The sequence below is a fragment of the Rhineura floridana genome, chromosome 9 (assembly GCF_030035675.1).
Source record: "Rhineura floridana isolate rRhiFlo1 chromosome 9, rRhiFlo1.hap2, whole genome shotgun sequence".
Lineage (NCBI taxonomy): Eukaryota > Metazoa > Chordata > Lepidosauria > Squamata > Rhineuridae > Rhineura > Rhineura floridana.
The window spans coordinates 5,722,018-5,749,451 of NC_084488.1; the positions used below are offsets into that span (position 1 = coordinate 5,722,018).

The 27,434-nt window shown below is 42.1% G+C and overlaps 1 protein-coding gene across 1 annotated transcript in view; it reads right to left on the bottom strand.

The window, feature by feature from the left end:
• Positions 1-1,149: 1,149 nt before the first annotated feature.
• Positions 1,150-27,434, bottom strand: part of BOD1L1 (biorientation of chromosomes in cell division 1 like 1) — a 68,587-nt gene continuing 42,302 nt past the window's right edge. Inside the window, exons 16-25 of the mRNA XM_061585470.1 lie at positions 23,420-23,504; positions 22,191-22,273; positions 20,350-20,425; positions 20,236-20,270; positions 18,654-18,702; positions 18,013-18,041; positions 16,939-17,023; positions 16,334-16,523; positions 7,560-7,697; positions 1,150-2,401 (exon numbers count right to left, since the gene is read on the bottom strand). Of these exons, the coding sequence (XP_061441454.1) occupies positions 2,293-2,401; positions 7,560-7,697; positions 16,334-16,523; positions 16,939-17,023; positions 18,013-18,041; positions 18,654-18,702; positions 20,236-20,270; positions 20,350-20,425; positions 22,191-22,273; positions 23,420-23,504 (879 nt within the window). The 3' untranslated portion in view covers positions 1,150-2,292. The remainder of the gene's footprint in view (positions 2,402-7,559; positions 7,698-16,333; positions 16,524-16,938; positions 17,024-18,012; positions 18,042-18,653; positions 18,703-20,235; positions 20,271-20,349; positions 20,426-22,190; positions 22,274-23,419; positions 23,505-27,434) is intronic.

Consider the following 27,434-nt stretch of genomic DNA (forward strand, 5'->3'; position numbering starts at 1 on the left):
AACACTCCAGACTGATGTCCATCTGAATTAGAGACCCGAAGACAAAGAATGCATGCCTACAGATTACAGAAATCCCTCCACCCTGCCTCTCCAGCCTATGCTGATGCTACACTAAGATGTCAACTTCCCCTCTCCTAGCATACCTGAATCCCACTGCCATACATTTCCCTAACAATTCTTATAGGGGCACAGTCACCCCACCCCAGATTAACTAAGTAACACAAGCACATAATTAGAACAGCAGTAGACCAATCAGAAAAACACCTATATCCTTCCAGTTCTGACAGGGGTTCCTCTTCGGTGATGACCCTTCCATGCAATGCAGCATTTTTAATCCCTATCCCAGGAAGCTGATGTAACCAGAAGACAGGAGGGGGCTGGATGGAAACTGCTGAAGCAGGCCTGGTTCCCTCTAGCTGCCTAGAATATTTGGCCACATAGAGTTTCAGGAGAAGAACCAGAGATAGAAGACAGGCAGGCAGCAGATGATGACTCTCTCAGTTTCTCCCTGGGTAGATGATCTGTTCGTCTTCCCCTCCTACTGTGGGGTGGGGGTAGGAGGGATACTTCGTGGCTTTTCAGTTGCTGTATTGTCCAGCCCAGGGAGCAGTGTTTGGAAATATGCTGGGTCAGATGTTATTTCCTTCATATTGGTGTATGGAGGATTTTCCAGCATCTGAACCAAGGATTTGTAGTGGGGAGGGACAGGCAAAGCCAAGCTGAGAACTGGAGGTCTATGTTCTTGAGGCTTAACTTCCTTAGTCTGAGACTTGTGGATAAAACCTGTGGCACCTCCCCATAATGTCATTAACCATCTTTACCTGCCATGGCCATTATTAACAGTACAGGACATAGATGAATCAATAACCATGATATTCTTTGTATCTTCTGTTGTTTGTGCATGCAGCTTATTATAATTTATACATTAAGGGCACAATCCAGACAAAGTTAAGTGTGATTTCAACAGAGCTTGTGCTTCTCAATTTCCCAATTTCAAAGGAAGTTAAATGTTTTTTGGGTTATGCCCTTTATATATTACAGAAGACTAATAAAAATAATAATATAGCAACTCAGATGCTGAGACTCTAATTTTGGGAAACATTTTATACTTTATATATAAAAATTCAGTAAGAAACAAAGTAGAATATTTGACAGAAAAATTCACATTACAACAATAAAGTCCCCAAAACAAAAACAAAACAAATTAAAAAAACATAGAATGCTGATTTTAGTTATAAAACATGAATATGAACATTTTAAAATAATCTCAGGTTATTTGGCAACTTACCACATCCTTGCAAGAGACAAATTTTGATAGTAATTAAAAAAGCTTTACATGAAACTGAACTTGAAGATTTGTTCTTGTGAGAGCAAAATGTAAGTTTACTAAGGATTCTGGAAACTGGATCAGGTTCTACATTCTCTTTTAATACTTGTATATAAAGTGTAAGATAAATGGTGAAGATCTTTAAATCCTAAAAGTGATACTTTAATTTCAGTGTGTTTCAACTGAAAAAGAGAAATACTGAGAGAAAAACAATTAAAAACTTCAAAATGAGTCAGTTTTAAATTCTGAAGTTTCAGCTGAAGGGGTCTAGTTCTACCTTAATGAGTTCTAGCTACTTTGATGCTGGGAGAAAATTTACAGATGAAAATATATTTTCAAGTGAATAGGATGCATTTACTCAACACTGTAAATGCAATTTAAATTTTTTACCATACAGAAAGCCACAAGTGTGAGGAAAGGAACTAGTCTCCTTATACTAATTCTACTTGACTTGAATACATGCAAGAGAGTACTTTGCCAGTTGTCAGAGATTTGTTGATTCCATTGACAAAGAATCCCCTCTCCTATACAATGCTAATGACGGCTGCACAACATTTAAGAATCCAGTTAAAACGGCCAACATAGGATAATGTAACAAGTCACAGACCAGTCCTTGCTGTTTGATTAAGTTTATACACAGTAAAATACATTCTTTTTAAAAATATGTGGCTTATGTACAAAAGGTGTCATTAAGAGGCCACTGGTGATGAGTGGATTGGAAGCATCAGCATTAGGGAGTCGCCCTTGACAATCTCTGCTTGAGACACAAAGTAAACTTTTGCAATGTATATAGTCTTCTGCATAAACACATAGTTTATAAAGCTGTTTGAATGCGTTACATAGGTAACATGTGTTATAACTTGGAAACAAGTGCATGCAAACCCTCTTGGTTTTTAAAAAAAATTACACAAAAGCAGACAGGAGTTTGTCTTTTCCATCCCCCAATCATCTGGTACGGGGCGCAACTACCGCTTAGACTTCTTCCCGTCCATTTCATCTGCTCTCTGATGACTTTTCTTATGTGACACTGGGGGACTAGCTTCTCTTTTACGCTTGGTGGGTGGTACCTTTGACCTGAAACACAGACACAAAAAAAGCATGGTAAAATTACTCTGGTAGTCAGTGGAACCAAGTTAAGCCACTGGATTATATAAAGTCTCTTCATGGAGAGGAATCCAGGATGAGTCTACTTCCTAGGTTGTGCCAAGGAAGGAAAACAGCGACTTCAGGAGAAAATGGTTCTTGAACGCTGTATATTCGGTGCATTCTGGAGACAGAGTGCTCAACCCAATCAGCTTAAAGAGCTGCCAATGGAAGAGGACCAGTAACAGTTTATACTGCACTTAATTGCTCTCTGGCTGTTCCTTCTCATCTCTAATTCTGCTGCTGCCAGTATCATTTACTGGATCCTTCATTGTTCAGACCATGCCATTCCCCTCATCAAATAGCTGCAATGGCTTCTCCTCCCTTTCTGCAGTCAGCACAAACCCAATCTTACTTTGAAAGCTCTCCAAAGTTTTAACACCCTGCCCCCAATGTTTGTCCATATATCCCTGGAGTAACTTTCTCTCCTACAACTCCACTACCCAGAGTCATTCCCAAAACTCCTGGTCTCTTTACTGACTCCACCAATTCTCCGTTGTTGCCTCTTATGCCTGGAGCTTGAGATCTCAGCTCAAAACTCAGCTTTCAATAAAATCTTCTGCTTAACCTCTCAGCTCTCATTCTCAAGCAAAACAAACACACTTGATTGTATTCGTCATTTGTTAACGTTGCCTTTCCCACCAACCCTCTCATCATGACCACACTGCCTACCTTTAGACCATATGCACCTTGGGGTAGGTACATGTCTTTTGCTTATGTCAAACAGCACTATGTATCTTGATGATGCAATATAAACAACCAATTGTACCAAAATGTTTAAGAATAGCAGGTTAAAGCCACTTGCTTCCTATGCTAGGGTTCTGATCTGGATCTGATCTGCCTGCAATTTACATACAACAGCATATAAAGAGTGACACGTGCCAAAAATATAATTTAATAATAATGGTCTGAGATTGATGAGAGAGGAAAATAAACCACTTAGCACAGAGTTACTGTTGCTGCTTGTTGCAAGGGTCTGCGAAACAGCCCATATCAGAGACACATAGTGAGCAGTTCTTCATAAGGCTGAGATCGGGAAAAGAAACAGAGCTTGACACACACAGCAATAATGCTGAGTGAAAATAAAATAATTCAGATTAATTTAAAAAAGACTTATATGCAAACATTTCAGACCTAGACTTCCCTAAAGGAGAGGGGGATTGAGCCAAACAGCATAAAGATATGAACTGAAAATGGAATGAGAAGGACTGCTAATAATACAAATGATAATTATACATTAAAAAGGGTGGGTATTCAAAACAGAATGAAAGAATGTTAATGTGACTGGAAAGGGTGAATGAGGGATGCCATATTCAAGTCCACCAGAACTCTTCTATAACATTCTGCAGCACAGTGATAGAACTTGTTAAGGGCAAAGAAGAGCATGGGAGGCAAGTGTACTCTTTCCATCAACAGCCATCCCCAACATCAATGGCACTGAAGAGCCCAGGTGAATATGATCTATTAGAGAATACACCTGTCAGTCACAGAAGATTTATTCCTCCCCTCAAAACATGGTTTTTCCTTATGCGGTAATATTAGTTTTCCTTTCCACAGACATTTCAGTTTAACTCTTTTTCACAGAATGGCATGCTGTGCTTCAGGGGTCCCACTTCAACTTGCACTGCCTCACAGAGATCCTGCTTTGCCTCAGGATTTGGGCTTCATCTGAAGCCATTGCACACCCCAAACAAAAATGCCTAAATAAGGAAATAAAATAAAATTCTCACAGCTTTAAGCTCAGGGATGGGGATGCCTGGAGCTCTCCAGAAGGAGGGGTTCATGGGAGTTGGAGTCCAACAAGAGAAGAAATGCCACAGTTCCCTGCCCTTGACTTTAGCTAATCCTGATTCATCTCTACTTCATCACATCTTATTATTGTGGCACATAATTACTACAGTCAAAGACATATTAAAGTCCTGAAATTTAAAAAGAAATATTTCCAGTTTACAAAAGCTTTCCTACCTGGCTGCCTGGAGTGAACAGTTGTTCACCAGAGGCAAGTAGGCAAGCCTGCCCTAATAAAACACAGGCCATAGCAACTTAAACAGCCAGTGCACCCACACATGAATTAATTTCTGTCAGCTCTCCTAGCTTTCCTATCCTTAACACAGATCTTTCACAGTAAGTATTTTTTGTCAACTAATGGCCTGCTCCTTTCACTGCTTATTATGTAGGTATCTCATGTTTGCTGTCATAGAGAATCTTGAGAAGATCTCTGTAGACTAAGAATAAGGATGTTGTGTTAGGTCATATCCCTCTAGTTGCATATTACTACTCTTCCGTTTTTTAACTCACTAATCAAGTATGGCGCAGGAACGTTTGGATGCAAGAGCCCCTCCTGCCCTTCAAAGCAATGCTTTGTGGGAGTTTCTTCAAGCTCCCACTAGCACTGTGAACTGGAGTGGTGTAGCTTCGACACTAAGGGTGCAAGTTCTGAATCAGGAAGCCCATGATTCAGATTTTGCTTCAGGAATGATTCAACAGGGGACTTTAGACAAGCAGCCAACTCCCAGCCTCGGTCCTCCAAATGTAATATAGTGATAAAATTGCCCCATATTACAGACTTGTAATGAACAAAAATTAATGAAAACACTTCAAGTGCATATTAAGTATTATTACTCCAACTGGATGGAAGCCTTGGAATACACTTCCTGGATGCAGCCCTCATGAGATGCCTCCTACTTCTTTCCCCAACTGCTTTATGGAATACTTATCTCCCATTCCCATTGATCCTCACCTGTGCTCTTCGTTTGTATCAGGAATTGCCTTCTGTATTTCAAATTCCTGCTTGGCTGTCTGACCATGACCATTTTTAAGACTCCTAGCTGAAAACAGAATGGACATTGGGAACTTGACCTTAGACTGACCCCTGGGTGGCCTGGCTACTGACACAGGTATTCATAAACAGGCTTTTAAAGAGAAATGGCTTATTAATGTCAGTACAGAGCACAGGTCATGATTTTCAATGTTACCTCAAAAATGTTGGTAATATTCTTGAGATAGGTATCTATGTTTTTCTTCATTTATCCCTCTCTAAAGTGCCCTGTACAGCAGTGACAATATATAAGGAAAGCCGTGCTGGATCAAACCTAGAATCTATGGGTTAGGGTAACAAGTAGGGCATCAACGCAACAGCCCTCCTCTGCAATTTGTTCACCAAAACTCTGAACAAAAAATAACTGTCATAAGAACATAGAAGAGCCTGCTGGATCAGTTCAAGGCCCATCTATTCCAACATCCTGTTCTTACAGTGGCCAACCAGTTGCCCATGGGAAGCCTGCAAGTGGGACCTGAGTGCAAGAGCACTTTTCCCTCCTGTGGTTTCCAGCAACTGGTATTCAGAAGCATACTGCCTCCGACTATGGAGACAGAGCATAGCCATTATGGCTAGTAGCCACTGATAGCCTTATTCTCCATGTATTTGTCTAATCCTCTTTTAAAACCAGCTAAGTTGGTAGCCATCACGGTCTCTTGTGGGAGCGAATTTCATAGTTTAACGATGTGCTGTGTGAAGTAACTTTGTTTTGTCTGTCCTGAATCATCCAACATTCAGCTTCATTGGATGTCCACAAGTTCTAGCGTTATGAGGGAGAAAAACATTTCTCTATCCACTTTCTCCATGCCATGCATAATTTTATACATTTCTATCATGTCACCTCTTGTCTTTTCTGTAAACTAAAAAGTCCCAAATGCTGCAACCGTTCCTCATAGGGGAGTTGCCCTTGACCATTTTGGTTGCCATTTTCTGAAACTTTTCCAGCTCTACAAAATCCTTTTTGAGGTATTCCAAATACAGCCGCACCACAGATAAGTATAATGGCATTATGATATTGGCAGTTTTATTTTTGATTCCTTACCTAATGCTCCCTAGCATGGATTTTGCCTTTTTCACAGCTGCCACACACTGGGTCGATATCTTCATTGAGCTATCCACTAAAAGTCCAAGGTCTTGTTTTTGGTCAGTCACCAGCAGTCCAGACCCCATGAGTGTACATGTAAAATTAAGATGTTTGCTCCAATATGCCTAACTTTACACTTGTTTACATTGAATTACATTTGCCATTTTACTGCCCATTCACTCAGTTTGGAGAGGCCCTTCTGGAGTTCTTCCCAACCCCTTTTTGTTTTAACAAACCTGAACAATTTAGTATCATCAGCAAACTTGGCCATCTCACTGTTCACCCCTAACTCTAGAACATTTATGAACAATTTCAAAGTACAGGTCCCAATACTGATCCTTGGGGGATTCTACTTTCTACATTCCTCCATTGGGAGAAATGTCCATTTATTGCTACTCTCTGCTTTCTGTTTCCTAGCCAGTTCCTGATCCACGGAAGAACCTCTCTCCTTATTCCATGTCTGCTAAACTTACTTAAGCATCTTTGGTGAGGTACCTTGTCGAAAGCTTGTTGAAAGTTCAAGTACAGTATTTCAACCAGATCACCTCTATCAATATCCTTGTTGACACTCTCAGAGAACTTGAATAGGTTAGTGAGACAGGAGTTACCTTTGCAGAAGCCATACTGGTTCTGATTCACAAGGTTAACTCTTCTATATGCTTTGTTATTTTATCTATAACAATAATTTCTACCAGTTTTCCTAGGACAGATGTTAAGCTAACCAGCCTGTAATTTCCAGGATCACCCTGGATCCCTTTTTAAAGACTGGTGTTACATTGGCCACTTTCCAGTCCTTAGGTAGGGAGGCAGATCTGAGGGACAAGTTACATATTTTTGTTAGATCAATGATTTCACATCTGAGAATTCTCATATAGATGGCATCCAGACCCAGCGATTTGTCAGTTTTTATTCTGTCTATTAAGCCTAGATCTTCATCTCTTGTCACCACTATATGCCTCAGTTTCTCAGACTCCCTTGCTCTGTATTGCTCTAGATCTGCTCTATATTCTCCACTGTGAAGACAGATGCAAAGAATTCATTTTGCAATCTCCTTATCCTGCTATAGCACAACTTTGACTCCCTTGTTATCCAAGGATCCAACTGCCTCCCAAGGAAAGAGGAGGAGAAAGAGAGGAGTAATGTAGAGATATCCACAAGCTAGAAGTGACTTTCCACTCCACACTTACTGTGCTGCAGGAGATTTATTAGATTTTGCACTGGTAGGTGACTGTTTTTTTCCTATATTTCGGTGATTTGTAGGAGGAAATGCACCTTGGCTTTGATTTTTAGATGCGGCACGTGTCGTTGGCTTGCTGGGCTGCTTTCTGAAAAAAATCACAGATAAACAGATGTACCGAGTACAGGTTATACCGCAAATATAATGAAGTGGCAAAAAAAGAAAAAACCCACCACCCAGTGCTTTTACACTCTTACACTGGCCATTCAGAAGCAAGCAATAATACTTGGCAAGCCAGTATGTTTAGATTTGAGTATTCTTCTGTTTTCTGACGCTGTAAGTGCCAATTGCACCACTAAGGCACTGGTCTGGATCCTAGCAGAGGGAAAAGCAGCAGGGGTGGTAGTGGTTTGGAGTGGAAAAGTGGTAGGAAGGTGAGTTGAGTGTATATACTACACTGCTTCTAAAATGGGACCTCATGCTCACTTCCAAAGCTGCCGTACAGATTCAGACCACTAGTCCATCCAGCTTAATACAAGCACTGACTCTCCCAGATTTCAGGTGGAGGATTTTATCAGCCTTGCTACCAGAGATCCTTTTAACTGAAGCTGCGAGGGATTGAGCCTGAGACCTTCAGGATGCAAAGGCTGTGGTCTACTACTGATCCATAGACCCTCTCCTTTGACCTAGCAGAAGCAGCCATCAGAATTTTGTTCTGCGCATTTCCTTATATATAGTGTGCTCTAAAAGAGCTCTGCGGAGTAGGACTGATCTTAAAGTAGAACTGCTGAGTCCTCCATCTCTTAACTTCTGTATTCTCCAGGGTGTGTGTGCGTGTGCACATGTGTAAGTGAAAGATGCGTAGGGGAAAACACATCTTATTTTCCAGACACTAATGGATGCCAAAACTATCTGCCCTCATCACAGGTAGTCAGTTTCTATAATCAAGTTAGGATTGCCTGGTACCAAAGGCTTCATGGGTCTAAAATATATGTTTCCAAGATGGTAATAGATCATTGAGGAGGTGATGGCTGTGAAACAAATGTACTTCTTGAAGAAGCAGATGGGCTATAATACTTTTCTTATGAGGGATCAATGCAATAAAAAGTTATTATAGAATATATTGGAAGTTTCATTTTTTATATATGCAAAAGCTGAGCAAATTTTTACCACATCTTGAGTCAGGTTTGATAGGCATCACAAACAGTCCCATTAATGGTTTTCCACTCATTGTGGGATCATGAACAACTAAGAGGTTTAAACATATTTTAACATTCTTGCTGTTATTGCTAGATTTTGGAAAGGGACAGCTATAAAAAGCACAGCAGGTCTCCCTATAAGCCAAGAGTGCCAAAACCTGAGCACTTGTGTACTCTAGAAAACCAACTTTCCAAGACTACATTCTCTTCAATTAATTCCACGTGAATGCCTTCATTGACCAACAGAAGTCAGCTGGGTTGATATCTGGAATACGGAGCTGACTTAGGCTTGTCTACTAAATCACATATAGGTATCTTCTCTCCTCTTCCTCTCAATATGTAAGTAAGTAAGTAAGTAAGTAAAGCGGCAAACAAAAACACTAAAAACACTCTAAAACATAAAAAAGACTTTGCAATATATTAAAACAAAACATCTTTAAAAACCCTTTTTAAAAAAAGCTTTAAAAACATTTTAAAACACAATTCCAACATGGACACAGACTGGGATAAGGTCTTTACTGAAAGGGCTCGTTGAAAGAGGAAGGTCTTCAGTAGGAGTCAAAAAGAAAACAGAGATGGTGTCTAGGGAGGGAATTCCAAAGGGCAGGTGCCACTACACTAGAGGTCCGCTTCCTATGTTGTACGGAACAGACCTTTTGTTTCCTGACTCCTAACTGAGCAGAGCAGTTGGTCCACAGGTGAGGACATATAAGCAAACCAGCTTTCAGAGAGTGAGCGAACAGGGAGAGCAAACATGAATTTGACAAAGGAGTTCGACAGGGGAGGCCAAGGGGGAGGTCCCCCCCAAATTAAAAAAAAAAACTAATTCTTCTTGTATAGCGCACCACATACCAGTGGGACTCTCAAGTTTACCCTGAAGTAGGACAGGAGAAAGCACAGGCCACTGCAAAACAGATAGTTAGAAAGAAACATAAGGTAGAAGAGAGAATGAATGGGAAGGATACTCCAGTGGTTGTGACCTGCAAGGTGTGTGCCATGTTTGTTTTCTTGCCTGAGAACAACATGGCATACATGTGCAACAAGTGCAAGCTCATGGCACTGTTGGAAGAAAAGGTGAGAGGCCTGGAACGGTGGGTGGCCACACTGAGGACTATAAGAGAAGATGAAGAGTTCCTAGAGAGAACACTGGAACAACAGCAGCAAAAAGAAGTGGAGGTGGAAGAGCAACAGCATGTGGTAGCAGAAGAGGAGGCTGCTTTGGAGAGGAACGAAGTGGAGGAAACTCCATGGGAAAGGGTGACAGGTAGGAGCAGAAGAGCTAGAAGACACCCTTCACCAGTGGAACTATGGAACTGCTTTCAACCACTTGAGGATGAGACTGGAAGCCAGCCTGTGGTGAAAGAATTACAGGAGACCCCGTATGACAACGAGCAAGAGCCTGAAGCTCAATCAAACAGGGGCAATGAAACCACACCCCACAACAAGAAGAGTACCAGTAGTGGGAGACTCCCTACAGTGTGGGATCGAAACCCAAGTATGCCGAGAAGATCTGTGGACTATGCCGAGAAGATCCGTGGACTCGCCAGGTATGCTGTCTACCAGGAGGATGGATTAGAGATGTGACAGAAGGGTTGCCATCACTCATCAAGCCCACCGACAGGTATCACTCTCTCTTCATCCAGGTGGGAACAAATGATACTGTCAAACGGAGCTATGAAGAAATCACATCAGACTTTGAAGCTCTGGGAAGGAAATTCAAGGGCTTTGGGGCCCTGATAGTTTTTTCATCCATCCTTCCAGTACTTAGAAGAGGAGTAGAAAGGGAAAGAAAAATACTCTCTGTGAATGAATGGCTACGAAAGTGGTGCCGATGTGAGAGATTTGGATTCTGGGACCATGGGCTATGTTTCCTGGAAGATGGACTGCTGGCAAGTGATGGGTTACATCTCACAAGGACTGGGAAGAATGTGTTTGGCCACAGCATGAAGTTTATCAGGAGGGCTTTAAACTGAATCCTAAGGGGGAGGGAGACATAAACTTGGTGGTAACGACTGATGAAGGCTTGTGCACAGTAATGGGAACAGAGAGATCGGCTCTAATAGGGCCCAGTAATAGTCCTCAGAAAAATAAGGAAGCAAAGCCATAAATCACATGGTCTTCAATGTCTGCATACTAATGCACAGAGCATGGGACACAAGCAGGAGGAACTTGAACTCTTAATACAGGAGGGTAATTACGACTTGATAGGTATAACTGAAACTTGGTGGGATGACTCCCATGACTGGAATACAGCAATTGAAGGATATAACTTGTTCAAAAAGGAATAAAAAGTAAGGTGGAGTCGTGCTCTATGTTAAAAATATCTATCCCTGCACAGAAATACAGGAAGATTATCTTGGTAGCTCCACCGAGAGTATCTGGATTAAAATTAATGGGGCAAGTAATAAAAGGAATGTGGTGCTTGGATGCTACTACTACCAACCACCCAATCAAGGGGAAGACGAGAATGTAACTTTTGAAAAGCAAATTGCCAATGTTTCGAGGAGGCATGATGTTGTAGTAATGGAGGATTTCAATTATCCTGATATCTGCTGGGAGACAAATTCTGCCAAACATGGCCCCTCCAGGAAATTTCTGACTTGTGTTGGAGATAACTTTCTCCTACAGAAAGTGGAGGAAGCAACCAGAGGATCAGCTATTTTGGACTTGATTCTAACCAATAGAGATGATTTGGTGGATGAAGTGGCAGTTACAGGAACTCTGGGGGAAAGTGACCACACCATACTTGAATTCTTGATTTTAACAGAAACAAAAGCTGAGAGTAGCCATATGCGCACCCTGGACTTCAGGAAAGCTGATTTTAATAAACTCAGAACAATTGCAAGTACAGTTCCATGGCAAGCGACCCTAATGAGAAAGGAGTCGAAGATGGGTGGGAGTTTCTAAAAAAGGAAATTCTAAAAGCGCAATGGCAAGCAATTCCAACAAGGAAAAAGGGGGGAAACATCAGAAGAAGCCAATGTGGCTTCACAAAAAGCTTAGAGCTGACCTGAAAACAAAAAAGGACACATACAGGAAGTGGAAAGAAGGCCAGGCCATAAAGGAAGGGATGGTGTCAGAAAGGCTAAAGCTGAGAATGAGCTGAGGTTAGCGAGGGAAGGTAAAAGCAACAAAAAAGCTTTCTTCAGGTACGTCCATAGTAAAAGACAGAGAAAAGAAACGCTGGCACAGCTACTCAATGAGGATGGCAAAAAGATAACAGATGACAAAGAAAAGGCAGAAGTCCTCAATTCCTACTTTGGCTCAGTCTTCTCCCAAGAGAGGGTCTATGACCCTCCCGGCAAACATGAAGTAGAAGGGAGTTTGGAGCTTGAGATTAATAGACAAACGGTCAAGGAATACCTAATCATTTTGACGATCAGCAGGGCCCAATAAACTGCATCCTAGAGTATTGAAGGAACTGGCTGAAGAACTCTCAGAACCTCTGTTATCTTTGCGAAATCATGGCGGACTGGTGAAGTGCCAGATGACGGGAGAAGAGCTAATGTTATCCCTACAGGGAACTACAGACCAGTCAGCCTAACATCAATCCCTGGAAAAACTCTGGAGCAGATTACAAAGCAGTCAATCTGTAAGCAACTTGAAAACAATGCAGTGATTACTAGGACCCAACATGGATTTATCAAGAACAAATCCTGCCAAACTAATCTTATCTCATTTTTTGATCGGGTAACCTCCCTTGTAGACAGTGGGAATGCTGTGGACATAATATATCTCGACTTCAGCAAAGCTTTAGACAAAGTGCCTCATGATATTCTGATTAGCAAGCTAGCTAAATGTGGGCTGGATGGAACAACTATCAGGTGGATCTACAGTTGGCCCCAGAATCGTACTCAGAGAGTGCTTATCAATGGTTTCTTCTCAAACTGGGCAGAAGTCACGAGTGGGGTACCACAGGGCTCTGTCCTGGGCCCAGTGCTCTTCAACATTTTTATTAACGACTTGGATGAGGAGGTACAAAGCATGCTTATCAAATTTGCAGATGATACAAAATTGGGGGGCACAGCAAATACTGTGGAAGACAGAAAGAAAATTCAAAGGGACCTTGATAGGCTGGAGCATTGGGCTGAAAACAACAGATTGAAATTGAACAGTGATAAATGCAAAGTTCTACACTTAGGGAAAAGAAACCAAATGCACAGTTGTAAGATGGGGGATAATTGGCTCAGTAACATGACATGTGAGAAGGATCTTGGAATTGTCGTTGATTACAAGCTGAATATGAGCCAACTGTGCAACGTGGCTGCAAAAAAGGCAAAGGCTATATTAGGCTGCATTAACAGAAGTATAGTTTCCAAATTGTGTGAAGTATTAGTTCCCTTCTATTCAGCACTGGTTAGGCCTCATCTTGTTCTGGTCTCCGCACTTCAAGAAGGATGCAGACAAACTGGAACAGGTTCAGAGGAGGGCAACAAGGATGATCATGGGACTGGAAACAAAGCCCTGTGAGGAGAGACTGAAAGAACTGGGCATGTTTAGCCTGGAGAAGAGAAGACCGAGGGGAGATATGATAGCACTCTTCAAGTACATGAAAAGTTGTCACACAGAGGAGGCCCGGGATCTCTTCTTGATCATCCCAGAGTGCAGGACATGGAATAATAGGCTCAAGTTGCAGGAAGCCAGATTTTGACTGGACATCAGGGAAACCTCCTAACTGTTAGAGCCATATGACAATGGAACCAATTACCTAGAGAGGTAGTGGGCTCTCCGACAACAGAGGCATTCAAGAGGCAGCAGGACAGCCATCTGTCGAGAATGCTTTGATTTGGATTCCTGCATTGATCAGGTGGTTGGACTTGATGGCCTTATAGGCCCCTTCCAACACTACTATTCTATGATTCTATGATCTCCTGATAAGATGGTATCTGCAGGAGGCCCTCACCTGCAGATCACAAGGATCGACTGGGTATAAAAGTGGTAAGACGATCTTTCAGGTATCCTGGTCCCAAGCTGTATAGGGCTAGAACCTTGAATTTACCCTTATAGCTAATGGGCAGCCAGTGCAATTCTTTCAGCAGCATGGTGACATGTTGGCGATACCCTTTCCCAGTGAGCAGTCGCGCCACCACATTTTGCAACAGCTGCAGCTTCTGGACCAACCTCAAGGACAGCCCCACATAGAACGCATTTCAGTAATCCAGCCTGGAGATTACCAGTGCATGGACAACAGTGGTCAAGGTATTTTGGTCCAGAAACAGCCACAGCTGTCTTACCAGCCAGGTGACCTCGGCCTCTAGCAACAAAGATGGATCCAGGAGCAACCCCAGAGTATGAACCTGCTCTTTCAGAGCGAGTCTGACCCCATCCAAAGCAGGCAACTGATCAATTATCACAACTCAGGAACCACAAACCCACAAGTGCCTCTGTCTTGCTGGGATTTGGAGTCAGTTTATTGGCTCTCATCCACCCACCACTTGACTCCTGGAACTGGTCCAGGGCTTGCATGGCCTCTCCCGATTCAGATGTTACAGAGAAATAGAGCTGGGTATCGTCAACTGACACCTCGCCCCAGATCTCCTAATGACTGCTCCCAAGGGCTTCATATAGATTTTAAACAGCATTGAGGACAGACAGCACAACTACCAGGGGGCCAAACGACAATCCAAACCATCCTTTTGATTCTCCATTGCTGCAGATGATGAAACTCACAGGACAATGGCTAGAGTTGATATGGCAGAAGACTTTAGCCACATCTGACAAAACAGAGCTAAGAAATATCAAAGCCAACCCTCTGGCAGAGATGATTGCAAAAAAAATAAATTCTATTTCTTTTTCACCATCAAATCTGTGAAGCTTTTTTGAGTAGTTATAGGTCTGTTACAATCTGTCCAACAGAATTATATGGTAGAACTCTTGGAATAAATATGCAAGATACTTTATGATTAAAATTGCTCACATTTGCTTTGTCTTGGATGCCATGGTTATGTCAGAATCAGTCCCAGCACTGTTCCATTCTGTTTAACTGGTTTTCTTTGAGCACCTTTCTGTTTCTGCAACTGAAAAGTGTGTGCTACTAACTTTAAGTCAGTCAGGTCTCAGGAATTGTGTTACAGAGGTTTACTGAATGAATGGACATTTCAGGAGGTTTTGAGGCTGTCTTGGTAAAGTCTATTTTATTTCCATCTTGCCCTTTCTTCAAGGAGCTCAGGCTGACATATGTGATTATCCCCTAACTTTATCAAACAATCTTGTGATGTGGATTAAGCTGAGAGATAGTGATTGCTTGACAAGGTCAACCAGTGAGCTTTGTGGCTAAGTGGGAATATGAACCCAGATCTCCTCAGTCCTAGTCTAATTGTCACACCATGCTGGGTCTAAAATCCCTTCTGAAAGAGCCATCACTTAACCCATCTGCCCTTAACAATGTTGTCCTATATCAATTCTACCTTTTGGAGGCAAGGTGTCTGACGTCATGACCACAATCCAGCTCCTCGTTTCTTGATTGGAACTAATGATTTGGATCCTGTCTAGCCAGGTTTTGGAATGAAAACTGCCTTGGTCACCTTGGTCGATGACCTCCACTAGGAAGTGGATGGGGGCAAGGTGACAGACTTAATTCTCCTGGATTTCTCAGCAGTTTTTGATACCACTGGCCATGGTATCCCCTTTGGGTCTGCCTAGCCAGGATGGGACTGGGATGTACTGTTCTGCAGTGCCTCTGGTCCTTTATGAAGAGCAGATCTGAGAAAGTGGTATTGGGAGACTGCTGATCCACCTCACAGCCTGTGACACATCTGGGGTACCACAAGAATCCACCTTGCTCCCTCTATTGTTTTAACATCTGTATGAAACTGTTAGATGAAGCAGCATGCAGATGACACTCGATTCCCTTTTTTGTTTCCATCATCTGATCCTGGAAAAGCTACAGAAGTTGTGAGTCTGCTTGAATGAAGGACTGAAGAAAGGCAAACAAACTGAAGCTTTATCTAGATAAGATGGAGATAGTTTGGCTGGGGCATCTGGTGTTCTTGAATTAGATATACAGCCTGTTATAATCCCCTGAAGCAGCAGGATTGTAGCCTGGGGATATTATGGGATCTGGCTCCTGGGTGCTCAGCTGGCAGTAGTGGCCAGGAATGCCTTATACCAGTTACCTTGTAAGTCAGCTGTGGCCTTTTCTGGAGAAACCAGACCTGGCTACAGTAACCTCCATGTCAGGAACTTTCATGTCAGATTACAGTAACATGCTGCATATTTGCCTGCCAAAGAAGACAGTTCTGAAGGTCCAATTTGGTTCATTGTTTGTAAGATGCCTTTATTATATTTTTAAATAGAAAGATGGGAATAGAAGTGTCACGAAAAAATGGAAAGATCTTTCTCCTGGATTAAAAACAATGGGATGGCTAGAGTTCAGTATTTGCACTAGATTTGAGAAGAATACAGTAATTACTGGAGTCAGAGGCCAGGATTCAAAGAACGGCAAGGTTGTTTCTGCTCATACATTGGGAGACTGGAGCCCCTCAATCCCCACAAGAGCCATCCATGTCATGTGCAAAGCCATTCAAAGAGGGTCTTTGGGAAAGCATCTAACACACTGCCCAAATCTCAACAGAGCCAGCGTTACCTTTGAGCTTCTAATCTTGAGGCTGACCGAGTTGTGGCTCCTGAATGCATCTCATCAGCATCATCACCATTGTCACTGTCCCCTCCTTCATTATTGCCACTCTCCTTGCTTTCATCTGGGCCTTTTGTTTCTTCTTCAACAGCAAGTGCTAGCTTCTGACGTTTTTTATCTGGCTCAGGTGTGTCCATTCCTGCAAAATGTTATAAACACACTCAAATTTCCACCCAAGGCTCCAGAAGGGGTGTGGACAACTTATTTTAGAAGGGGAATTCTAAATGGACTTTGTGAGTGGAATAAGTAATTTTCCATTTCCGTAGTGTTTTAATGCACACTTGTTTAAAATCTCTCCAAACACATTTACAATAGTTTACTTCTTCAGTTCACAGCCAGAATTCATAGAAAACTCAAGCAGTTCAGGAAAGCAGCTGGGATGTACCAATCCTGACGTGAGATTACAGCAATTTGCACATTTTCCCATATTTACTTTAGCCCTAACCCAATGATTTCCCCCTCAATGAATAAAAGATAATAAAACCAATCTTTTTATAAGCTAGCATACACCTTAAACCATAAAAAAGTTGAGAAGCAGAGCTTCCATGTCTTACCTGTTTCCTCTGAAGGAATTAGAGGCCGTTTGGGCTTCCTTCCTCTTCGACGTAAAACCACCTCCACCTCCCCTTCTCTAGCTTCCTAATAGTTGCAAGGAAAGGAAAAAACAGGAATGAAATGGAACACATTTAGGACTCTTGGTTTCGAAAAAAGACAAAGGGAAGGCATGAAAGAAGCTTATAAAATTATCCACCGTATGGAGAGAAAGAGGGTAGGAGCATTTTGCAGCACACTTGGTGTGAGTGTGTAAGCAATTCTTCATTCAACATGTACCTAACTTATGGAAGGCACACCCAACAAGAGGTGGGAATGACTGCTAACTTAGATGGTTTAAAAACAGACAAGTTCATAGATGACAGACTAATCAATGACTATTGCCCACAATCAAGACTATAAGCAGACACTGTGCAAAGTCTAGGAACCAGCAAGATTTTCTATGAGCAAGATATGAGAAATGTGTCTCCTCACCTCTGCAGCAACCCAGGCTCAGCTTGCCACATCTATATTTTTAGATGTCAGTGGCTACTTGACACCCCTAATATCAATAACTGAATGGAACCTCAAAGTTCAGAAGCAATATATTCATGACTTCAAAATGCTAAAGACAGAGGATGTCTTACTTTTATGCACTAATCACCTAGAAGCATATTGTTTACCTATGCTGAAAAACAGTTTCCAGGACACGATAGTCCTTTGCTTGATCCAGCAACTCAATTCTAATGAAGCTGTTTTCATTATTTTGATTATTGCATTTATATCCCACATTTTCTCCAAGGAGCTCAATGTGGTGTACACAGCTCTCCTCCCTTTCTATTTAATCCTCACAACAACCCTGTGAGGTAGGGCAGGCTGAGAGACTCTGACTAGCCCAAGGTCACCCAGTGAGCTTTATGGCCAACCAGTGATTTAACCCTGCTCTCTCAGGTCCCAGTCCAGCGCTCTAATCACTACACCACACTGGCTTCCTTGTGCTGGCAATGATCCTAAGCACAATTAAACAGAGAGAACTCCACTGAAACCAAACATTTTTAGGATCAGGGTGGAAAGAAATTTGCACTAATTGAACTTACTGTGTCTCTCTCATTCACTGAACCTTTGACTAAAAAAAAGGAAAAAGGAAGAGTTAAGAACTCTACAAAAATGCAACTCTAAACACTCAAAAACTTTGCTTTTTGTATGAAGTTTAATTTAAACTTAAATGATCAAGGAACTTTCTAAAACTCACCATGGCAAAGAGAAGAAGCAAAAATCCAGTTCTTTCTGGCAGCGATGCCAACTAATGGCAAACTGAAGGTAATTCAGGATTTTTTAAAATGTTTAATGTCAGTTGTAAATGCTATAATCTGGTAAAAAGTGGTTGATGTAGTTACTTCTTAGTGCCAACAGCCTATAAATGGTGAGAACTATATCATGCAACTGCATCACTTCAAAACATTACTGGAACAATGTAGAAAGCAGTTAGGCCACCAGGGTTTCCTTGCCATTCAGCCTTAAACACCCTGAATTTTCCTACTCACAAAGTGGGAAACCTCCTGCATCTGCATCAGTGCCACTGAAATCAGTCCATGACAGCGCAGGGAACTTAACAAAGAACTTTACCCACTTTTCAAGTATATGGGAAAAGTCTTTCCATGCATATTATAGAGTTACTATGGTTTTTCGGCTCCAGATGAGTTTATAGAAGGTTATCTGAATGTTTAGTAACTCTTACCTTTTGGGGTCTTTATCTGCCTGTTGGTATAACCCGAAGACTGCACCATCTAATGAAAAACAAAAACAGCAGTATCTTTCTATATAGAATTAGGAAAATTAAGCAGATTTAAGTGACATTCAAGCCCTGGCCAGGTGTAATCACCTGAAGAGGGAACATGCACAGACTGGGGCTCCAAAGATAAATGTTTGCACCCCTCCCTCAAAGCCACATGACTCCCCTCTAGCCTCTTCACATGTTGACAATGCACTTGCACAGCACAGAGTCTTGTGCATCTATGGAGGCTCCTTCCAGAGTGAGAACCCTGGAAGATCAGTATTCTTACTCGAATGGGGAGCTGCCATGGATATACAAGGCTCCCTGCTGTGTGAAAGAGCTAAAAAAAAAGTCATGTGGCTCTGGGTGTGGGAAGGCAGGGCTAAATGTGCATTCAGCCCCAATCTCCATGAGTTCCCTCTTGTGGCAACAGGCCCTGAAGAGAGCTTAACTGTTACTTCCGTTAATGTAAATTAAGCAGCAAAAGAATCTGATATGCAATGTGCTGTACAGCTCACGAGCATTTCTCAAATTACACAGCAATAAATCTAGGTTTGCCGTAACATCTGCAGTTGACAGCTAATCCTGACTTGTGAGTTTACCTGCACAACACATCTTTTAAAACCACTGTTTGTCACATGTAACATTTTTAGACATATAGTTAAGAATAGTTTAGGTGGACATATAAAAGATGCAATATGAGAAATGACCCTTATTTCTTGTATAGGCATATATCTATATTCGCTATACTCAAATTAACTTCCACGTTTTTGTATAGTTTCAAGTGCAAGGTAAAATTAAGTGCAGCATAGTGGTTAAGAGAAGAAACATGAACTAGGAAATCTCTATGGTTGCGATGAGATTTAGACCAAACTCACTTTATGACTTTTGGTAAAGCATTATTCACCCAGTCCACCAACATCACCCTTTGCATCTGTAATACAGGGATAGTACTGGCCTACCTTACAAGGTTGATGTAAGGATTTCTGGAAACTTGTATAAAGCATTTTAAACACTTGGAACATGCTGTATAAATGCTTACTGTAATCCCAAAAACAGTGTGATACATATTTAGGCAGTAAAAGTTATCTAGTTATTTATAGGCTGCCTTTTTTTCTGACAACATACCTCCGAGGCAGCTGACAATAAGAGAAAATTAACAGTTCATTCTTTTTTTAACAGCAGTGATGATTGATGAAGGCTAAAATAAAAGATGATGAAAAATGTCTACCCTCTAGGCTTTAGATGTTCCTGTTGCTTATGTGGTTTGCACCAAACCAGTGGAAATTTTGCCTTCTCTGAATATAGTAGCTGCTTTTGAAGGTCCCCTCAATTTCAAAAATCATTTGTTACAGCACTGTGGGCTGCTGTATGAAAGGAAAGAAGGGTACAGGCCTTTGAGCTCAAGGAACCAGGTTAATAGCAACAGGATCCAGGCCAAGGATTTGTTATTGCAATTGGAACAAATATAAAATAATGTTCCACAGAAAGCCAAAATTCCCACAATATGTGAGCATTCAAATAGAATATCCATCCAAACGCTTACATTTCCAGTTCTTGGGTCAGCTTCTGAAACTTGACCTGAAAGGCAAAATAAACCTCCTGAGTTCAATGAAATGTTCAAGTACATTTTCCATGGAAATGTACCCTTGTTACTTACCAAGCAGTGCCATTATCTCAACAGGATATTTACGAGGTCTTCCTCTTTTCCGCTTAACTGTTACTTGCTTTTTTACCTAAACAAAGGACAAATTGAGAGCAGTTTAAGTCAACCCAAGGTGTCCATTAAGGCAACCATATTAAGAACAAAGAATCTTGTGCCACGTTAAAAGACTAACAGATTTTTTTGTGGCATAAACATTCACAGGCTAGTGCCCAAAAAAGCTTATGCCACAATAATTCTGTCTTGTGGCAAGTTAGACTATTTATTGGATTTCGTGTGTGTGTGTGTGTGTGTGTGTGTGTGTGATATGCAACAGACTAACACAACCACTCCACTGGAAGTTGTTATTCGTCACATTAAAATGTCACAGTGATATTACATTTGAAGAACTTGTCCTTCTCAATCTCTCTCACATATCATACAGCATGATCTAGCCCAAGTTAACCATTTTAAAAGTTGCACTAATTTCAATGGAGAATTAAGAAATTTGCTTAAGTCTCTCCCACTGAAATGGGAAAAAACATGGCTGGACTGGACACTTAGGAACCAAGTTAAACCATTTACACGCTCCAGCTTGCACCAATATTATTTATAATAATAATTACTTAGTTTTTAGACACCGCCGTTGGACCCTGCAAGATTAACCTTGTACAGCTATTCTGAGTGGTTTACAGTTTATTACAGTCCTCAGTAGCCCACTGAGACTAATTTGTACGACACTTTGCAGATACAATTGCTCATGTCCATTCCAACATTGACTCCACACTGAATACAGGATCAGCTCTAGCTAAAACAATTGCTCTGTCTGGTAAACTTTTATTGGGTACTTGTCACAGAATTCCTTTTCCTCAAGTTCTCTCTTTGGCTTTCCATTCCATTCTTGTGGCCTCACCTTGAAAGCTCTCCATGAGTTTGCCCCAACCTAACTTTCTGCCCTCATCTCTGTGTTGTGACCTTTCCTCCAACACTACAACCAAGAACAGAGTAAACATCTCCTGCTCCCTCAAGCAGCTGCGCCCCTTCATCCTGGTTGCTTCCTATGTGGATAACTTTATCCAAGAACATCCATATAATGCAACCTAACTCTCTCTACTGCCTCCACCTTAAAACTACTCCCACAAAGCCTTTGCCCTAATCCCTTAATTCATTATCCCAATTGAAACACGCCTGTGTAAATGCATTTGAGCACACTCGTTGCCTATTGAGGTTCATAGCCTCTTTATTTTGGCCTTTCCAACCACTGAAATTTAGATGCAAGCTCCTCATAGCAGGGTGGAACCTGCTTTTTTGCTTGTTATTCCATAAAACACCATGTACAATCTTTGGGAATGACCAGTTTAAAGATAAGAACAGAAGAGTTAAGAATTTGCTACCAAATACGGTGGGATATTAAAATGTTTAACACTGGCTGCATTGCACTCATATCTAGTACCAATTTAGCAAGGTGATAAAAGGAACATCTGCCATAAATATACTACTCACGTAGAAGCATACTGAAACAAACTTGAACATTACTTTCGCATTTTTCTTTAGCCTTTTGAATCTTAAGATGGACAAAACTGCTAATGATTAGCAGTACAATCCTATACATGTCTACTCAGAAGTGAGTACCACTGAGTTCAATGAGACTTACTCCCAGGTAAGTAAGAAAAAGATTGCAGATGTGGTCCTTTAGTTACTTGTCTATGCTCTACTTCATTGCTTTATGCTGTTTTTATATTGGTGATATAATTATTTATTGCTACAGTCAGCAAAGCATGAACAAATGATCATCTGTTCCATATGAAAGTATATGTTCAAATAACAATTAATCAATCGGAACAGACTGCATTACTTGCCTCAACAGGATTTGAATGGGACTCCTGATCTGACTTTTCACAAATATCCACTTTGCCAACAGTTTCATCTGCAGGGGAAAAAGCTGAACAAAATCAAAAGCAAATTAAATCCCCATCATGATTTTTGAGAAATTGCTTAAACTGCTGACTTCCTCTGAATTGTACACAGCCTAGTTCTCACTTGCAGTACACCCTATCATTTCTACTTCTCTGACAATCTAGATAAACATCAATGAATAAGCAGCTGTTATAACTTGTCCTACAGTTTGCTGTATGTAGAGGTCATATGAATATGGCACTTACTTTCAGTAACCGGAATCTGAATATTCAAGGAACATGTATCAGCACTGTAGACACCTGTACTTCCACAGGGTAGATATGCAAGGGAATAGAGTATTTCCTTACTTGGGAGCAGTTATTCCACTTGTTCACTAGACTATGGTCCAGACATGGACAAACTATTATCCATCCAAGCAGGAAATATTGTTTAGAACAGAGGTGATGAACTTTTTTGGTTCCGGGAGCCAAATTATCATCTGGCCCCATCTCATGGGCCAACTTTGATATGTAGCTGGAGCGACCCATCTGACAATCAAATGACATAATTTTGATGTCCCATGACTGACAGGTGGGTTGTCCTGGCCATCTGTCAAAATCCCTTGTATGGGGTTCCCAGGTTTGGGAACCACAGCACAATGGCCACTGCCAGCCCTATACTTTGCAAGCCATCCGACACTGCTCCTTTCTACCTCTGATGTCAGAGGTCGAAAAGAGTCATGTGGAGTGGTTTTAAAGAGCAGTGCTGGGAGGGAGAATGGAAATCACTTTCCCCACCTTGAGCAAGGTGTGTTCCTATTGCCAATCAGCTGATGGGTGGTTTCCTCTAGCAAGGGAACAATCTGCAACCCACCTGAGCCTGATTGCTCCTCTGAAGCCCCGCCCTTACCTGTCCTACGCCTGACATTATGTATGTTGTCAGGTGTAGAGTAGACAAGCATGGTGTCCCCAAAACAGCCTGGCAGGCCAAGTTGCACCCATGGGCTGGAGACTCCCCAACCCTGCTTCAGAAGAATGATTTGGCCAGAGGCATCTCCATTTTCTAGGATGCCTTCTGACTGGTAGCAGCAATAACCACTCTAACCAAAGAGAGGTAACTGACCCAAGGGAGAAAAGTGAAAGATGCCTTTTAATCCTTTTGGGAAAATTCGAACTAGTGACTCTGCCATTACCTTTTTCTTCTGCAATTTCTGATGAAGGTTCCTGAGACTTTGTACCTTGTTCAAGCATTTCTTCTGAGTCTATGGTAGTTGTTTCCTAGGTAATTATAAAACATATTAAAACACAGAGTGCTGTAGTACGAAGAGAAAGGCATTGTGAACTATTATGATGTTAAAGGCTATCACCATTACTAGCTCTATAAATCCTCTTCTTGACCAGAATGGCAAAATCTCTAAATCAATATAAAACTAGGCGTGGCTTGAGAGCCACACATGAACACATAAAGAGAGTGCAGTCTGAGGAGATTAGAGGAATATGAGCAGAACAATCCAGAGGAATGTTTGCAGGAAACAGAAGAGAGAAAGGTACAGGGGAAAGGCATGGTCAGAAAACCCAGTGAGAAGAAGAGGGTCTAACAGGACAGAACAAGACGTCTACAGAATAATCCTACATCCCAGCATGTCGGCGGAGTAAAATAATGATCTACAGCACCCTACATAGCGTTATCTCAGAGACAGGAGGAGAGATTAGAAGAAGTTGTAAGTCAGCGTCATTTCACTATCAAAAGGAGGGATGGTTATTATCTGTCCCCACCTGTGTGGGCCAACTTTGACCGGTGGGCGGCATAGCTCATCTGTCGAAGTCCTTTGTACAGCACTTCTCAAGTGCCCAACAGTTAGATGGTTGTCAGGCATTTTGGAAGTGCAGCACCAGGGGCTTTGCCAGCCCAGTGCGTGGCACTTGGGAGATACAGAGTATAGGGCTGGCAAAGCTGCTTTCTGCAGGGATCGACTGCACACGTAGCAGACACATCTCTACCTGCCCCACACCTGACATCACATAGGGTATCAGGTGTGGGGCAGGTGGGCATGTTTTGGGAAAAATGGCCTTATAGACCAAACTGGAGTCTGCGCTGGGCAAAACTTGGCCTGTGGGCCAGAGGTTCCCTGCCCTTGATCTGAATGGCATCGTGTACTTACATTTTTACCAAAAAGCAATGCAAGGAATGCAACTGCAGCATATGCTCTTGAGGCAAAGAAGATGGGTTAGGAACAAGCAACCTAAGGCTAAGCCATTTAGAATAGCTTTTGCAGATCATAGTTTCATATTGCAATAGATGCAAGTCTGTAATGCTGATGGGAATAAAACCTCTGCTTTAAGCAGGAGCACATTTTTCACAGCAGTTCAAATCACAATATTCTACTTCTGGAGACATTAGCTTTCCCCCTCCCCGTGCACATTATCTTTTGCTGTTCACACAGGAAATGGATAATGCTTCTCAGGTTCCGTTGACAAGTGATTCAATGTTGTTGGCAGTGTGCTCCCCGAGATCTCCAGCTGCTATTTTACAACCTTTTTTTTAAAGAATGTTTTTATCTAGGTGGATGTGCTCACATTGATGATCGGTTTAACACAACAGAACTATAGGCTCCCACACAGATCACCTTCCTCCTACCCACTATGACACATCAAATTAAGCATGTGCCCAGCTTAGGGTGCAATCCAACTAGTATTTGTGCCGGGCTGGAGGGAGTTGGAAGTGGTGGACCCCCAGCTGAGCTGGCAGGCTCCTGGCTCTGCCAGGCTCCACTGGCAGAAGCCCCTCATCTTGGCTCAGCCACAGTGCCACTGGGATCTTGCTGGGGAAGCCCAGCCTGGCAGATGGAGAGCCAGTGGAAGGCCCGAAAATGGGGCATTCCAGAGCATGGTGGAGGAGGAGCCGGGGGGGGCTTACACATCATCTGCCTTGCATTCGTGGTGCTCCCTCGGGTCCCAATCCATGCAAAATTTCTGCCAGGCAATAGGTTAGTGGAGTAAAATAATGTCAATTACTCCCTGAAGGGGTATTCACGGGAGCTAGCTTTTGCTTTTCTAGTTCCCGCTTGGGGCTCCTGACTGAGCCAGTATTCAGCCAGCCCAGCAGCTCCTAGGCCTATTAGTGTCATAGAGGCCATGAAGTCCCGAGCTGCACTAGACAACAGGGTCTCAACATCTATGTTGAAATCTTCCAAGATAAAAAGTCAAGCAATCCTCAGCAATATTTCTGAAACCATCTGTCAGCTCAGAACACGAGACTGTTAGTGTACTAGAATCCCTATCCTGTCTTAAGGGCCCAGCAACAATACAGACAGACACTAAGAATTGTTGGACAGGGCACCTGGCAAGGAAACATTTGTTACCACAGCTGCTGTTGTGACCTTCTTTAGGTCAGGCTGTGACCTAGTACTGGGTTCTAACCCATCAGGTGAAGATCAATTTGCTATAGCACTTTCACTTTGTTTCATCCATTAGGGCAGCAAACTAACTAGATTTAATTGATCAAAGGAGTTTTAAAAGACTGAAATAAAATTTACTCAAACGCAATCAGATATTTTTAGGCAGTCTTTTTTTTTTTTAAAAAAGTACCAAGCTCCACAAGGGAGCTTCCAACATATAAACACAAAAAACACATAATCAAAACATTGAAAACACAGGAGAAAACCCACAAAAAGAGCAGAATGACCCCAGAAGAATAGAATAGCAATAGGACCAACATTCAGCCCAGCATAATTTTTAAAATCAGATAAATTAATCACCATTTCAGACGCCAAAGCATAATGTAGACAAACACAGTAGTTCTGAAGCAGGAAGCATTATTATTATTAAAAACTAACTTAAAATGTTCAATGTACACATTTACCACAAGCTTAATTGTGTATGTCCTGCACCTCACTCAATCGCTGCTCCCATACACATGAACATAACTTGAAAAAACAGGTGTATGATCTTTCATAGACATACACACACAAGTAAGAAAACTAGAAAAGACTAGGGGATTCTGCCCCTGTGTGGTTCAACCTCAACATCTAACCCTAGGCCCAGTGCCTCCAAGCATTTGGTAGCTGGTGGCCCACGTCCTCGGGCACTCGCCTCACCTACCTCACTTGCTCCACCGCAGCCTGCCTCCCCTTGCTGCCTCCTCCAGCCCTCCCTATGACCTCACAATGTTTAGAAGGCTGTCATCACGTGATCAAAGCATGAAAGAAGCTTAAGAAAATATTACATGCATGGATATACCTCACAAAAACTACAAGTATTTAAATATCACAAGTACAGAAAAATTCCATGATATTATCTCATCTTACAGACAACTCTATAGATCAATGCAATTACATGCCTTGTTGAATGTCACCCATTATGGATTTGCATGAAAGGGTGGACTAAACCTTGCAATTTTACATGAATTTCAAATCAAGCTCAATTTTTATTTATAGAAAATTGTTCCTAATCCAATGAGAAGTGCTTGTGGGGACACAGAAAGAACCAGGTAAGCAGCCACTCTGGATTGGTCTGGACATCACATGAAGCTGAAGATTAATAATAATAATAATAATAAATTTTATTTTTCAGCCGCCTATCTGTCCGGGTTACGGACACTCTAGGCGACGAACAACAAGAATAAAAACAATCCATATAGATCAACATAATCCAATTTTAAGCTAAAAAACCATTCATTAATTCAATTGTAGCATAAGTTAATCTGTCCCAATCTTGTAGGCCTGCTTGAACAGCCAGGTCTTCAAGGCTCGGCGATAGCTGGACAGGGAGGGAGCATGTCGGAGATCGAAAGGGAGAGAGTTCCAGAGGGTGGGGGCCACAACAGAGAAGGCCCTCTCTCTGGTCCGCACCAGCCTCGCTGTTCTCACCGGTGGGACCGAGAGAAGGTCTTGCGAGGCTGATCTCGTCAGGCGGCACGATCGGTGATTCTGGAGGCGTTCCTTCAGATATACTGGGCCGAAACCGTAGAGGGTTTTAAAGGTCAACACCAACACCTTGAATTGGGCCCGGCAGACAACTGGTAGCCAGTGAAGATCTAATAACACTGGGGTGATATGATCCCAGCGACGGCTATGCGTAATCAAGCGTGCCGCCGCGTTCTGTACCAGCTGTAATTTCCGGACCGTTTTCAAGGGTAACCCCACGTAGAGCGCATTGCAGTAGTGCTGGATCAGCATACCCATGTGAGCCACACAGAGGAGACCATGG